The sequence below is a fragment of the Carcharodon carcharias genome, chromosome 15, assembly GCF_017639515.1.
Source record: "Carcharodon carcharias isolate sCarCar2 chromosome 15, sCarCar2.pri, whole genome shotgun sequence".
NCBI lineage: Eukaryota > Metazoa > Chordata > Chondrichthyes > Lamniformes > Lamnidae > Carcharodon > Carcharodon carcharias.
In genome coordinates, this window is record NC_054481.1 from 103,838,411 (window position 1) to 103,854,034 (window position 15,624).

Here is a 15,624-nt window from a genome sequence, read left to right on the forward strand (position 1 = left end):
AAGTAGGGATGTCTTGCTGCAATTATACAGGGCCTTGATGAGACCACACTTGGAATATTATGTGCAGTTTTGGTTTCTTATCTGAGGAAGGATGTTCTTGCTATAGAGAGAGTGCAGTGAAGGTTTACCAGACTGATTCCTGGAATGGCGGGACTGACATATGAGGAGAGATTGAGTCGGTTAGGATTATACTCGCTGGAGTTCAGAAGAGTGAGGAGGGATCTCATTGAAACCTATAAAATTCTAACAGGACTAGACAGGGTAGATGCATGAAGGATGTTCCCGATGGTGGGCGAGTCCAGAACTAGGGGTTACAGCCTGTATAAGCAAAATCTTAGCTATCATGGTCATGTTAGAGCTCCATTTAATGAGGTACCTGGTGTGAGGTCAATATTATTCAATGTGATTGCAGATTTGCAGAATGATTGATGGCTATTCTCAAAGTTGTCACCATGGCAAAATGAAGTAGGTGAAATGAAAGATTTCAGCTTGACCTGTCCACCCTTCAGATTACGGACCTTTCACATTATAGAGTGGCTGCAGGAAGGTGCTGCTTAAACAGAGCCAAGACCTTTTCTATCCATTGTCTCTCTGAATCAAGACTGGAGCCTCAAGAATTCAGTTTGTAAGAGGTGGGGGGGAATCATGCCTGTCTGACCCAATGGTAAGATCATTTATCTCTTGATCTGATGTGTGAGCATTGGTTTTGTGTACTAGCATCAACATTGGGCGTCACCAGCTGGCCTCAGGATAGCAAGGAAGCCACAGATCTATTCCTGCACAGTGAGAGATTCACACACTCACCTTCAATGGTGAGATACCCAAACACCCATCCTCGACAGTAAACCATACACCGACAATGAGAGAACCACACATCCTCCTTGAACATTGTAACCCTCAACAGTGAGAGACTCCACTGAGTCATTCTTAGGTTGGCAGGCTGTGACATAAGAATATAGGAGGAGGAGTAGGCCATTTAGCCCATTGAGCCTGCTCTGCCATTCACACAGATTATGGCTGACCATCTAGCTCTTTGCCATTTTTCTCCCATTACCCCCATATCCCTTGATGTCATTAATATCCAAAAATCTATCAATTTCTGTCTTGAACACATTCAATGGTTGAGCTTCCCCAGCCCTCTGAGGTAGAGAATTTAAAAGATGACCACTCTGAGTGAAGAAATTCCTCCTCATCTCAGTCTTAAATGACCTGCCCTGAGCCAGGGGAAACATCCTATCTACATCCACCCTGTCACACCTGTAAAAAATGTTGTAAGTTTCAATGGGATCACCTCTCATTCTTGGCCCTTCGAGCAAATAATTGAATAATAAGATCATGGCTGATCTGATTGTAACCTCAACTCCACATTACTGCCTATCCCTGATAACCTTTCATCTCCTTGCTTATTAAGAACCTATCTACCTCTGCCTTAAAGATATTCAAAGACTCTGCTTCTACGGCCTTTTGAGGAAGAGAGTTCCAAAGACTCGGGAGTAAAGATGTCTTGCTTCAATTGCATAGAACTTAGTCTGCATCTGGACCCCTTCCTCTGGCCTCTTACCTGCTCTTGATCATTTCTTTGAGAACTGTCGGTGTGACATCAGCTGTCTCAATTTCTCTGCTCCTCTCACCCACTTTAACCTGTCTCCTTCGCTCTCTTAGGTCCAACCCTGACTTTGTTATCAAATCTGCCGACAAGGTTGGTGGTGTTGTTGTCTGGCATACTGACCTCTACCTCGCGGAGGCTGAACGCCAACTCTCAGACACTTCTTCCCACCTCACCCTGGACCATGACCCCACCACTGAACATCAAGCCATTGTTTTTGATCAAGCCGTTGTTTCCAGGACTGTCACTGATCTCATTTTCTCTGGAGATCTTCTCCCCACAGCTTCCAACCGCTCAGTCTCCCAACCACGGACAGCCCGCTTCTACCTCCTTCCCAAAATTCACAAACAGGACAGTCCGGGTAGGCCAATCATGTCAGCCTGTTCCTGCCCCATGGAACTCATTTCTTCCTGTCTTGGCTCCGTTCTCCTTCCATCTGCATCCGTGATTCATCTGATGCCCTACATCATAGCAACAATTTCCAGTTCCCAGGCCCTAACCGCTGCCTCTTCACCATGGATGTCCAATTCCTCTACACCTCCATCCCCCACAGGATGGTCTGAGGGCTCTCCCCTTGCTTGAACAGAGGCCTGAACAATCCCCATCCACCACCACTCTTCTCCACTCTTCTCCACCTGGCTGAACTAGTTCTCTCACTGAACAATTTCTCCTTGAACTTGTCTCACTTCCTCCAAATAAAAGCTGTGGCTATGGGTACCTGCATGGGCTCCAGCTATGCCTGTCACTTTATGGGGTGTGCGGAACATTCCTTGTTCCAGTCCTACTCAGGTCCCCTTTCACAACACTTTTTTGGTACATGGATGACTGTTTTGGTGCTGCTTCATGCTCTCGTCTGGACCTGGAGAAAATTTATCAATTTTGCTTCTAATTTCCGCCCCTCCATCATTTTCACATGGTCCATCTCTGACACTTCCCTCCCCTTCCTTGACCTCTCTGTCTCAATTTTTGGTGATAAACTGTCCACCAATATCCATTACAAGCCCACCGACTCCCACAGCTACCTTGACTACAGCTTCTTACACGCTGGTTCCTGTAAGGACTCCATCCCATTCTCTCAGTTCCTTCGCCTTGGCCGCACCTGTTCCGATGATGCCACTTTCAAAAATGGCGCTTCTGACATGTCTGTCTTCCTTCCTTAACTCTGGTTGCCAGGGCCTTCGACCGTGTCCAACCCATCTTTTGCACCTCTGCCCTCACATTTTCCCCTCCCTCCCAGAACCATGAAAGTGCCCCCCTTGTCCTCACTTTTCACCCCACCAGCCTCTGCATTCGAAGGGTCATCCTCCGCCATTTCTGCTAACTCCACCATGACGCCACCACCAAACACATCTTCCCCTCACCTCCCACTGTCAACATTCCGTAGGGACTGTTCCCTCTGGGACACTGGTCCGCCCCTTCAACGCCCCCAACACCTCATCCCCTTCACATGGCACCTTCCCATGCTGTCCCTTTACCTCTTCCTTCCTCACTATCCAAGGGCTCAAACTCTCCTTTCAGGTGAAGTAGCACTTCCTTCAATTTAGTCTACTGCATTCACCGCTCCCAATATGGTCTCCTCTACATTGGGGAGACCTAATGCAGACTGGATGACCGCTTTGCGAAACACCTTCGGTCTGTCCACAAACATGACCCAGAGTTTCCTGTCGCTTGCCATTTTAACGCACCACCCTGCTCTCATATCCGTCCTTGGCCTGCTGCAATGTTCCAGCGAAGCCCAATGTAAACTAGAGGAACAGCACCTCATCGTCCGATTAGGCATTTTACAGCCTTCTGGACTTAACATTGAATTCAACAGCTTCAGACCATGAACTCTCTCCTCTATCTTCACCCCTTTTTTATCCCTTATTTCAAAATTCACTTTTTTTACCCACTTTTTTTTTAATTCATTTTTTCTTTCATTTATTCATTGTTTTATCCTCCCTTTTTATCCCATTTTCAATTCTTCTTCCCCCTACCACCACCCCCACAAGGGCCATCTGTTACTTGGTAATGTTGTTCCTTTCAAAGTGCTTACTCTTGTCTTGCTATTATCCCATTCTGCTTTCTTACCTTAATGCCACTATCAGCACCTTTTTTTAGCCCTTACCGTTACCACTCTCTTTGCCCTTTTGTTCTTTGTCAATCTCTCCTTTGCCCCCACCCATCGCTGGCCTTCTATCCAGCTTCACCTGCTCCCCTCCCCTTAAGCAGTATAAATTTCATCACATTTCTACTTCTCTGTAGCTCTGAGGAAGAATCATATGGGCTCAAAATGCCAACTCTCTTTCTCTCTCCACAGATGCTGTCAGACCTGCTGAGTTTTTCCAGCATTTGCTGTTTTTGTTTCAGATTTCCAGCATCCACAGTATTTTGCTTTTACCTGGAGTATTGTGTGCAGTTTTGGTCCCCTTACCTAAGAAAGGATATACTGCCATAAAGGGAGTGCAGGGGAGATTCACCAGACTGATTCCAGGGATGGGGGACTGTCCTTTGAGGAGATATTGAGGAGACTGGGCCTGTAATCTCTGGAGTTTAGAAGAATAAAAAGTGATCTATTTGAAACATACAAAATACTTAAACAGCTAAACAGGGTAAATGCAGAAAGGATGTTTCCCTGGGGAGTGGGGGATGGGGGAAGGGTGTCGAGCACCAGGGGACAGTGTCTCAGCATAAGGGGCAGACCATTTAAGATTGAGATGAGGAATTTCTTCACTCAGAGGGTTGTGAATGTTTGGAATTCTCTACCCCAGAGGGCTGTGGAGGCTCAGTCATTGAGTATGTTCAAGGCAGTGATGGATAGATTTCTAGATACTAATGACATCAAGGGATATGGGGATTGCATGGGAAAATGGCGTTTAGGTCGATGATCTGTCATGATCTAGTTGAATGGCAGAGCAGGCTTGAGGGGCTGAATGGCCTACTTCTCTTATGTTCTACCTTTAGTAGCGAGACACCAACACACCCTCCCTCGCAAGTGAATCACCTATTGCCCCACTCTCATTGGCATGGAAGTGGCTTTGAGCTGCTCACAAAGATTTAGTCAGTCCAGACCCCAGATAACTTAAACCTGACTAATGAATTCTCCGCTTCTCTGAGGGGCCAATACTTGCTCTTCATTTGCCCTAATTCGGCTCACTCTGGGTGCAAGCAGTGATGGTGATAGTTTCACAACAGCAGGAACCCATATCTACAGCATGTAGCAACCTTTCAATCTCCCAGACCAGCCACTTTGGGTAGATCAGCACCTGGGAGCAATGCTGACTGCTTTGCTGCAAGCATAACACTAGCAGCACCCGAGTCCAGAAATATGATTGTCCCCATAACACGCAGAAGGTTCCCTTGTATGTGTGCTGCATTGGTACATTCCACAACCTAACACATTCAATATTTATGGCTTCCTTGTAAAGTAAACCAAGGCCCTGTATTTCTGTTCTGGTTCATGTTTAAGATTCCATGAACTGCTCAAACAGCAGAGTGTTTTTCTGGTCAATGTTCCTCCCTAGTTTTGCAGGTTAACTGGTTACCCATTTCCCTTGTCAAAAAATGGCAGCTATTTGGTCCACATGATGCAGTTTAAAGTAATTTGTGTGCATCACCTTAGAAACCTACAGTGCAATAAAGTTGTTATATTTGATTTAAAACTGTTCTAATCACTGTATTGCTTGTGGAAGAGATATCAACGATATCTTTTTGATCATCAACCTAGGCTGCATTCAACACCAGACCTGTTTTGGGCGGGTGGATGTAGTGAAAGGACAATGTGCCGAGGGGTTCTGTCAACTGGTGGGCTGTGTGTGAATGACTGTCCTGTTTTAAAATTGTCAATATTGAAAAATCAACCCATCAGTGTGCAAAAGGTTTATCAAGCTACAGCAACTAAAAGCATTTGGATGCTGGAACAGCTTTGGAATTGGGTCCAGTGTGTGGCACTATTTAATTAAGCTGCTTTTGGCGGTTTGAGGCTGGACAGCATATTTTGAACCATCCTCAGTGCTCTTGGTATATTAATAGTTTCAAGGCAGAAAAGCATTGATGTAAAGGAGTGCTCTTGGAGTAGCTGCTAAGGAACACACCGAGGCAATGAAATGACAAAACTGTGCAATCCCATTGCTCTCTCATGGCAAACCTCAAGAAGTGTGAAACGGAATGAGAGAGACAAACATGCAGCATCTAGTGGTCTGAGTAGTGGTGCTGATGTTAGCATCACCAGGAGCCAACAAGGTTTGGTCCAGCACTCTGGGAAATGAGGTAGGAGGGCGGATAGTAAGAACCTGAGTACAGAAATCTCACTGGTCAGTGAGCGAAATTTCAATGTTATGCTCATTTGAGTTGTGAAAAGCATCTAGAAGGGCAGTTGTACATTAGAACCAATTTTTTGTAGATTTGAACTTATGTAGAACTTCATAAGGACAGGAATGTGTACCCGGCCTAGAGGTTAGAGCATTCCACACAATTTTCCATCCATCTGTTATGTGGAAAACCATGCAGGATAAATTGACCTCGCCATTGAAATTCCCAATAGATGATCCCAATGCACAGACCGCACTGCTCTTTAACAAGAGCGCATGTTTTAATATTGGCCCTTCTGTGCTCTCCCAAATTTGGGCTGTGTCTGGACAGGGCATTTTCAGCTGAATGACATTAGAGTGAAATATTAGTGGGTACATATCTGTCACTGCGTAACATTGGGGTACAGTACTGGTGGATACAGGTCTGTCACTGTATAACACTGGGGTACAGTACGGATTGCTCTCACACCAGTACTACACATGCAGCAATGTGAAGGGCTGAATGTTGTGCATCCACAAAATTAAGTGACTTGGCTGAAGTCTGATCTATTTTTCTCTTTTCCATTGTCAACCAGTACAGTGAATGAGCTTATTTCTATTTGATGCAGTGCCGTTCCTGACAGACACTGGGCAGTCACTTTGGAGTCAGAAATCTTTAATATTAACAAGCTGATCTCTGGATGCAGATGTTTTCCTGGGCTGGTGAGCTGTAATCAGGCCTCTGGTTAACCCTAAGATCACAGATTTTATACCCTTTTATACCTATAAAGATCAGATATCTCTGGCCTGGTCTAGGAACAGCAGCTACAAGGAAAGTACATATGAGAGTGCACCACACAGCACCTGGGGTGGGGGGGGGTTTCTGTTTCAGTTCCTCTGAACCATTCTTTTCTTTAAAAAAAAAAGTACAAAGTGAGAGCACCGAAAGCAGACTGGAAAACCAAAATGGAAAATTCTCCCTTGTGGGGAAGCTCCCATGCAAGCATGGCTGCTTGAACTTGTCTCCCTTACGCTGGTGGTGACTGCCAGGGTCCCGCTGGGATTCCCTTGTCATTCTGAAACTCTCCTCTGACATGGAGCAGAGATGACCGATGACCTTGAAACAGGCCTTGGATTGTTCTGCAGTACCATATGAATTCTAAATGGGCAACTGTTGTCTTAGTGAGTCGACCCAATCTGTCAATCTGTCAGCTTGCCCTCCCTACCCAGCAATTATCAATGTCTTGGGGACTGGTGGGAAATATTGGGAGTTAACTTTTCATGCTCGCTCAATGTAGAATCCCTCGTGCAAGGATTGAACGCCTAAATTTGCCTGAGCTTTTCTTTGCTTTTGAAGTGTGTGAATCACCCTTTCATGCATTCCCTTCACCCCATCCCTGCCATTCCCACCTTTCCCTGCACCATCCCCCACCACCACCCATCCATCCTCAGCCAGCCTTCATTACACAGTCATGTGTTTCAAATCACCTTGTATACAGGAAACCATATGCCGTAAATGCGCGATTAGTTTTAATAGGCCAGAGGAGCCTGAAACTCAGGAGTACAGACGACCTGAACGCTAAGTGATATGTTTGAACGCAGTCTGTAACCAGGGGTCACTGACTCGAGCAGTGAAAAAGGGAAGGTGCACAAATAGTTTTGATTTAACTATTTCACACAAAGGTATAGATCTTTTCTTGGTATGACAGTGTAACACGGCTGATAGCAAATCAGGAGTGGGAGAGTTTTTGTGGAAGAAGTAGTTGAGTTTAAATAAGGGATCAAGCAAGGATATCTAAACTGTTTTTCTTTCATCACACAGGTATGTGCCATGAAGCCACAAGGCCAAATGTAACATTTAAATCTCCATCCCCATTGATTTTTATTTTTCTCAAGCTACTGATAACTGATCTTGATGTTTTAATTTGGGGATGAGACAGCAGCACCCAAAACACCCCTTTCCAATCCAAACAACAGTTCAAAAGTACTCCCACACTGAGCGTTACTTGTGTAAGTAGCAGAGATAATCGCAACTTTTAAAGGAAAAGTTGATTAAATATATGAAATAGTGAAAAGACACAAAGCTGTAGGAAAAGAGCAGAGAAATGGAATTCGTTCTGAATTGCTCTGGCAGTACCCAGCACAGACAGGAGGGCCTGAATGGCTTCTTGCGATGTATACCTCTGTGGTGCTATAGTTGCTGTAGTTCAAGTGTTACTGTGTCTGTGAACACCTTTTTGTTTGTGTGTGTGTATGTACATATATGTATGTGCTTGCTTAAATCTAGCGCTGCTTTAAACCCATCCCACTCAGTGAGGATGTGGGAGTTTGGGCTGGACATCTGATTTACAGCTCTCTTGAATATAGACCCCATTGAAGTCAATCTGGTGTAAAATTGGGGCATGTTGTAAATCAAACAGTCCCCACCAAAACCACACTAAACCACAATAATTGCCCCAACACTTCTACTCTTTGTGCTCCTTAGCCATGTTCTTTCTCCATGCTTAATACACTGAGGTCTGACTGAACAAGCAGCCTACTTTTAAAAATAAATTATCTTTTTCTATTCATTCATGGGATGTGGGTGTCACTGACTGGGCCAGCATTTATTTCCCATCCCTAATTGCCTTTGAGAAAGTGGTGGTGAGCTGCTGCCTTGAACCGCTGCAGTCCATGTGCGGTAGGTATACCAACAGTGCTGTCAGGGAGGGAGTTCTAGGATTTTCACCCAGTGACCATGAAGAAACAGTGATATATTTCTAAATCAGGGTGGTGTGTGGCTTGGAGGGGAACTTCCAGGTCGTGGTACTTATAGGTCCCTGCCAGTGAAAGGGCCCTCCCCATTCCTAACAGACTAGGCCAGTCATTGCCTGTGGTCAGAGCACCAGTCTAATTGTCTCCTTTTTTTTGCTCCCCAATAGCCATGAAGACCGACCGTAAACGATTAAAAGCAGAGAAGGCCGATCTGGTAAACCAAATGCAGCAGCTGTACGCGACACTCGAGAGCCGAGAGGAACAGCTACGAGATTTTATAAGGAATTATGAGCAACACAGAAAGGTAAATAAAAACGAGAAATGCTGGAAATACGCAACTGATACAGGGAAAAGACAGGTTAACATTCCCATCAGGGCTGGAAAGCAAGGGATGATCCTCAACAATGTTCTCTCAAATATTTATTCATTGTCTGTTTGTTGTACAACACAATTCATTTACGATTGCTGCGTGGCTGCCCTTGCACAAATATTAAAGGAAACGTTAGTTGTGGGTGGCCTGTCTGTTTCACTGAGTGACATGTTGTCTGTGCAGCTTAGAGGGAACATTGGTCGTCAGAGAGGTGAGAGGAAACTGCTGCCACACTGGGTTAATACTTTGACCTTTCATCTCATCGGCCTTGTCTCACATGCAGCCCAGAGTAAAAATCCTCTCTCTCCAGTGATTACAGGGCTCCCAATTTTGAGGCAGCTTCTGTCCGATTTCTAGCGAGAATCCACATCTCAAAACTCTTCCATGGTTTAGCAGCAACTGATGCTAATTGAACAGAGGTGCCTTTAAAAAATTGAAGTCCTACTGGTTCAGAAGACACTCTCCTGAGGTTGGAGCTGAGAGATATTAATGGGAGAATTTAAAGGAGCTTTATTCTGTATCTAATCCATGCTGCCTCTCACCTGGAAGTACTTAACACTGATTAGGTGCATGTATTGAAAAATGTGCTGTTCCTGATATTAACATCCCTCGCTTTGTTGAGAGAAAGCTCTAATTCTGTTTCAAAACATCAATTAGAGAATAGTCTTTAGCAGTTGCCTTGTTAGATGGCAGATGAAATCTTTGAAAACCAGAGTTGACTGTGAGAATCTTTGAATCTCCTCTGACATCAATAATTGTTTTACACTAAAAAAACAAATACTGGTATATCACTATCAAGAAGCCCAAGCTTAAATGTTGCATTCTAGAACTGATGTATCAATTCATCTGCTGCATCAATGGTCCTCCATTATCTCTTTCTCTCCTCTGTTCATCTCGTTCTGTCCCTTGCTCGCACACGTGCTTTCTCTCACCTTATCTTATTTTCACTGAGGGAAGACATGTTTGAGTAGCTTGCAAGCTCGCTCGCTCTCCCGCTCCCCTTTGCTCGCTCTCCCGCTCTCCTTTGCTCGCTCTCCCGCTCTCCTTTGCTCGCTCTCCCGCTCCCCTTTGCTCGCTCTCCCGCTCCCCTTTGCTCGCTCTCCCGCTCCCCTTTGCTTGCTCCCCTTTGCTCGCTCTCCCGCTCCCCTTTGCTCGCTCTCCCGCTCCCCTTTGCTCGCTCCCCTTTGCTCGCTCTCCCGCTCCCCTTTGCTCGCTCCCCTTTGCTCGCTCTCCCGCTCCCCTTTGCTCGCTCCCCTTTGCTCGCTCTCCCGCTCCCCTTTGCTCACTCTCCCGCTCCCCTTTGCTCGCTCCCCTTTGCTCGCTCTCCCGCTCCCCTTTGCTCGCTCCCCTTTGCTCGCTCCCCTTTGCTCCCCTTTGCTCGCTCCCCTTTGCTCGCTCCCCTTTGCCCGCTCCCCTTTGCTCGCTCCCCTTTGCTCGCTCCCCTTTGCTCGCTCCCCTTTGCTCGCTCCCCTTTGCTCGCTCCCCTTTGCTCGCTCTCCTTTGCTCGCTGTCCCGCTCTCCTTTGCCCGCTGTCCCGCTCTCCTTTGCTCGCTCTCTCTTACTGTCTCATTCTCTTCAAATGAAGACGGCTGAAGCTTTGAGGCCCCAACATGGAGAGAAGTGATTAACAGCAGCTCTCTTGGTTTCAGAGTCTGTTTTTCTAAATTGCATAAGCTCTGTTTCTAAGGGTCATCAAGTAACCTGACCCCAAGGTCCTGATTCCAAATTTTGTTGTTGCTGTTTTTAAAGTTGATTGTGTGACCTGGCAGCTGAACTCAACAAACCTTATGCCATCAGAGTGCTGCTCCTTCCACCCCCCGCCTCTTCTTTTCCCTTCATCCCTCTCTCTTTGCCCTGCCCTTACCTCACACCCTCCTCTCCTTCAGAGGCAACAACCTTTCAAGCCAAATATTCACAAGGCCTCAGTATCACATGGGGTCGTTTTCTAGTATGTGCAAGTGGAAGGCGAGGTTCAGTGGGTTTTCATAATGGTGTAAAGTTTACTTCATGGTCCAGACCTCCTGCTCTGCCTTTCAACTGCCTGGATAAATCTGCAGACTCCATTTCTGCACCCCCTCCGCACCCCCCCCCCCCCCCCCCCCCCTTTACAGGAGAGTGAAGATGCAGTGAAGGTTTTGGCAAAAGAGAGAGACTCACTGGAACGAGAGAAATGGGAGCTACGCAGACAAGCCAAGGAAGCAACTGATCATGTGACTGCACTCCGATCGCAGCTGGACCTGAAAGAAAACAGGATTAAGGAACTGGAGGCAGAGTTGGCCATGGTAAGTGACGGGAACTACAGCCCCCAGTTCTATATCAGACGCAGAACCTCACTGATGGCCCTTGAATTCATGGAGAGCCCTGTGGCCAGATGGACCAACAGGGAGATGAACAGCAGGTTGCCCAGTGTCATTATTGAGTCCTTTTCATTTCCTAATGATCTCAACATGGCCCCACTGGAGAATGGAGCACTTCCTGACTTACAGCCAGGGACTGCACTGGTCCTCAGCTAGTAAGTACCTGCACAAGCTGCTCTGGTTCATTTGTGGGCTCTTTTTATCATTTTACACTATTAAGTCATTGTTTTGGACATGCAAGCAGCCAGTTACAGTCCAGTAATGGAAAATGAGCTAGGGACACAATATGGCAATAGATTGCCCCTCAAGGCACCACTTCTGCCCTCCTGCATTTGTCTACATTGTTACTCGTGCGTTTTTATTTACCCCACATATGTCATTTTGTTGTTGGTGGATGTAGTGAGAGATCATACACACATTGAGTAACTTTAGAGATTCTCCTTGGGCTGCTGCATTTCATGCAGTGAGCGCTACAGGAAGAGGAATCACTGACATTCATAAACAATTCTTTACAATTTAAAAAAAAGACATGCATATATCTGATTTAAATGATGTTCTTACAATTCCTTCCTGTTAACCTCAGGTTGGTAAAGATATAGTTACAGGAAATAAACATGCAGGTTTTCGATAGCCACAAAACCTAACGGTGGTGATCAACAAATGGATCGTGGTGTAAAATTAGAAAGGAGAGAGCTGTCTTTGTGTTATCCTTCACCTCTTGGTGTGCAGAGGCCCAGGAGCAGGCTTCTAGATTGGGCAGGAGAGGAAATACCTTTACAAAGTGGCCCTGATCAAGCCTTGAGAGCAGATTTACTGTTCTTGTTCACAGTCCAGGGCCTATTTCTTCACCCTCCTCAGCCTTAAATTGTGCCATTTACATTTTGGACAATCGCAGGACTGAGCCTCCCTGTTCTGTTTCCATGATAAAATTGCCTGATAGTATTCTCATTTTTCAAAAAAAAAAGGACATTTCAAATGATGCTGCACAGAAGAAGACCACTCGACCTACTCTCTGTGTCAGCTCCTTGGTAAAGCTATCCCATTAGATCTACTCCCCTGCTCGTTCCCCTTAGCTGTACAAACATTTTCCCTTTATCCAATTCTCATTTGAAAGTTACTATTTGACAAGATTTCAGCAGGCACCAGTTGCCTGTGCATTTCATGAAATAGAGAAAGAAAGGAAAGGGGAAAACGAACTATAGACCAGATAGTTAACTGGAGCATGATGGTACTGTTCACACTGGTGCAGAGAGCAGGATTATACGTGTAGCAGGTAGAATGCATGGGAAAGTGTAACATCACTGTGCATTGTACAGGGCCTATGTCGAGAATTCCTTTTATGCCTTTGTGGGATTTGGATATTGTTGGCAAGGCCAGCATTTATTGCCATCCTTAATTACCCTTGAGCTACCTTTCTTGAACCACTAGAGTCCATGCGGTGTAGGTACATCCACAGTGTTGTCGCATTTGAAGCTCCAGGATTTTGACCCAGAGACAGTGAACGATGATACTGCTCCAAGTCAGGACGTTGTGTGACTTGGAGGAGATCTTGCACTTTGTAGCTCATGATGTTTCCACCTGTCTGCTGCCCTTGTCCTTCTAGGTGGTAGAGGTCATGGATTTGGAAGACGCTGTTGAAGAAAGCTTGACAATTTGCTGCTGGCACTGTGTGCACTGGCGGTGGAGGGGTATGTGCAGCATTATTAAGTATGAAGGTTTCACTGTGAGGACATGTGCCCTAGGTTCTGTAAATAGCTCATTGGATCGAGCTGTGTATTGGCATCAATAGGCGTTCTTTTCACTCCAAGTCGATCTGTGTCAGTGTGGGAGACACATGCTCTCTTGTGTGTGGGAGGAGGTTTTAGTGTCAAAGGGATTTGGAGTATACAGCTGCATGCACCTGTTCTCCCTGGGAAACTGGGCCCTCTTTAGTCAAGAACAATGTGGCAGTGTACTTTCCAAACACCTGATTTGGACATGCATGTACAAACAGGTGTGTTTTTTCCTCAGCTGTCAGTCACACCCCAGATCATGAGTGTTTGGGCAGGCATTAAAAGGAATAAATCGCCTCTGCCCTTCTGTGAATTCTCTCTCTCTCTCTCTCTCTTTCTCTTTCTCTTTAGCTCCTCTCCCAAGTACCCTGAAGCAGCCAGTCCAGTAACTGAGAGATTCTGGGAGCCAAGCAAATGGAGGGAGGAGAAACCTGCCGGACACTATTGTCTACCTTCTTGCATTTTGTTTCTTATTCTCCAGTAGTGCAGACTGTTATAAATTATTATTTTCCTCATTCCTCTTCAATCTTTACCTGTACAGAGCAGGGAAAGGTACTAGTTGAATCCATTCATGCAGTAATGCGGCGATCGATCACTCATTCAATGTTCCCAATTAGTGTTGGTCCAGCAGAGAGCGGCACAGACATAGACTGAGTAAGGAACTGACTAACCTGCTTCTGTGCTGTATGATGATGTGATGGGAGGTGTCAGTAGCATACTCTGAACCATTGCCAGTGATGCCCTGCAGGAAGGCTTGAAATCCCAGCCAAGAGTCCCACTTAAAGAAGGCCAGCTTTGAAGGTTTAGTATCAACTGTGACCAGTTGCTCGGCTTGTATTAATGTAATTCCGGAGCAATACTAAGATCCTAAGGATTTAACACATTGCCAGGAGCTGTTAACATTGCCGAGGGCTGAGTGTTTAGTTAGTATGATTATCAGAGTGCAATAGGTGTTAAACCAGACACAGTATGGGACAAGAAATATCCATTTTTAATGGACAAACAAGGCTTAAAACTCATCAACCACTAGCGTGTCTTATAGAACACGAGCCAGGACATCCCACCCTGTGACCATGATTGAAGGCACAAGTAACCTAAGCTTGTTACCATGATGGGAGTGAGTGAAGAGTCCTGAGTTTCTCTCACCTTGTTGCTGATGCTTGACTCTAGTGGGTGAGCTGAACCTTGTCATGAGATTGGGAAGTGAATTGGAGATCTTAGCGAGCAGTTTGACATTCATTCACTCATCCCTTCCTTGATGTACACAGTTAAAGTTGCAACATTTGATGTTAACTCCGAGAGGCAAACCCCCTACTGTACCCAGTATAGACTCAGGGCACATCAATTTTTATCCTTTTCATGGGATGTGGGCATCGCTGGCAAGGCCAGCATTTATTACCCATCCCTAACTGCCCTTGAACTGAGTGCCTTGCTAGGCCATTTCAGAGGGCAGTTATGAGTCAACCACATTGCTGTGGGTCTGGAATCACATGCAGGCCAGACCGAATAAGGATGGTGGATTTCCTTCCCTAAAGGACATTAGTGAACCAGATGGATTTTTACAGCAATCAATGATAGTTGTCATGGTCACTATTGCTGAGACTGGCTTTCACTTCCAGATTTAGCACAGGGGAATCTACAGTGCAGCACAGTTTATAATCCCAATGGTGCAGCAGTGGGTACAGATGACTTGTTGCTATGTAGACGGGCCCAACACTTCATGCAGTCGGGTGACATTCTCTAGATGCACTCTTATTGGACATGTCTACCTCCTTAATGCCAATGTAAACCTGTTTATTTTAAGAGAAATGTAGTATAGATACACTGAACATTCATTTGCTAAAGCTGGCAACTTTCATTTCTTGCCGGTGGTGCAATGCACTCACCGGGCCTAGGCAGCCTAAGCACCAGGCCCAGGGCTGAGCCACACTGCTAACTAAAACAAAAATACCTGGAAAGACTCAGCAGGTCTGACAGCATCTGCGGAGAGGAACATAGTTAACTTTTCGAGTCTGTATGACTTCATCAGAACTAAGGAAAAATAGAAAAGAGGTGAAATATGAACTGATTTAAGGGGGATTGGGACAGGTAGAGCTGGATAGAGGGCCAGTGATAGGTGGAGATAACCAGCAGATGTCATAGACAAAAGGACAAAGAAGTGTTGGCGATGGTGTTATTAGCTAAGGAATGTGCTAATGGGGACATTAAGGGTAGAAAGCAGGACGTGCAAGGTACAGATAGCCCGGGTGGGGTAGGGGGAAGGGATCGAAATAGGCTAAAAGGTAGAGATCAAACAGTGGATGGAAATATGTTTAAAAATAATGGAAATAGGTGGGAAAAGAAAAATCTATATAAATTATTGGAAAAAAGGGGGGTCGGAAAGGGGGTGGGGATGGCGGAGAGAGTTCATGATCTAAAGTTGTTGAACTCAATGTTCAGTCCGGAAGGCTGTAAAATGCCTAGTCAGAAGATGAGGTGCTGTTCTTCCAGTTTGCGT

The 15,624-nt window shown here is 45.6% G+C and overlaps 1 protein-coding gene across 4 annotated transcripts in view; it reads left to right on the plus strand.

The window, feature by feature from the left end:
• LOC121288594 (kazrin-like) overlaps window positions 1-15,624 on the plus strand; it is a 190,300-nt gene that overhangs the window by 152,908 nt on the left and 21,768 nt on the right. For 3 of the 4 annotated variants that reach the window (XM_041207218.1, XM_041207217.1, XM_041207219.1), the window contains exons 3-4: window positions 8,796-8,932; window positions 11,110-11,280. In XM_041207218.1, the coding sequence (XP_041063152.1) occupies window positions 8,796-8,932; window positions 11,110-11,280 (308 nt within the window). The remainder of the gene's footprint in view (window positions 1-8,795; window positions 8,933-11,109; window positions 11,281-15,624) is intronic. The other variant, XM_041207220.1, reaches the window with a different exon arrangement.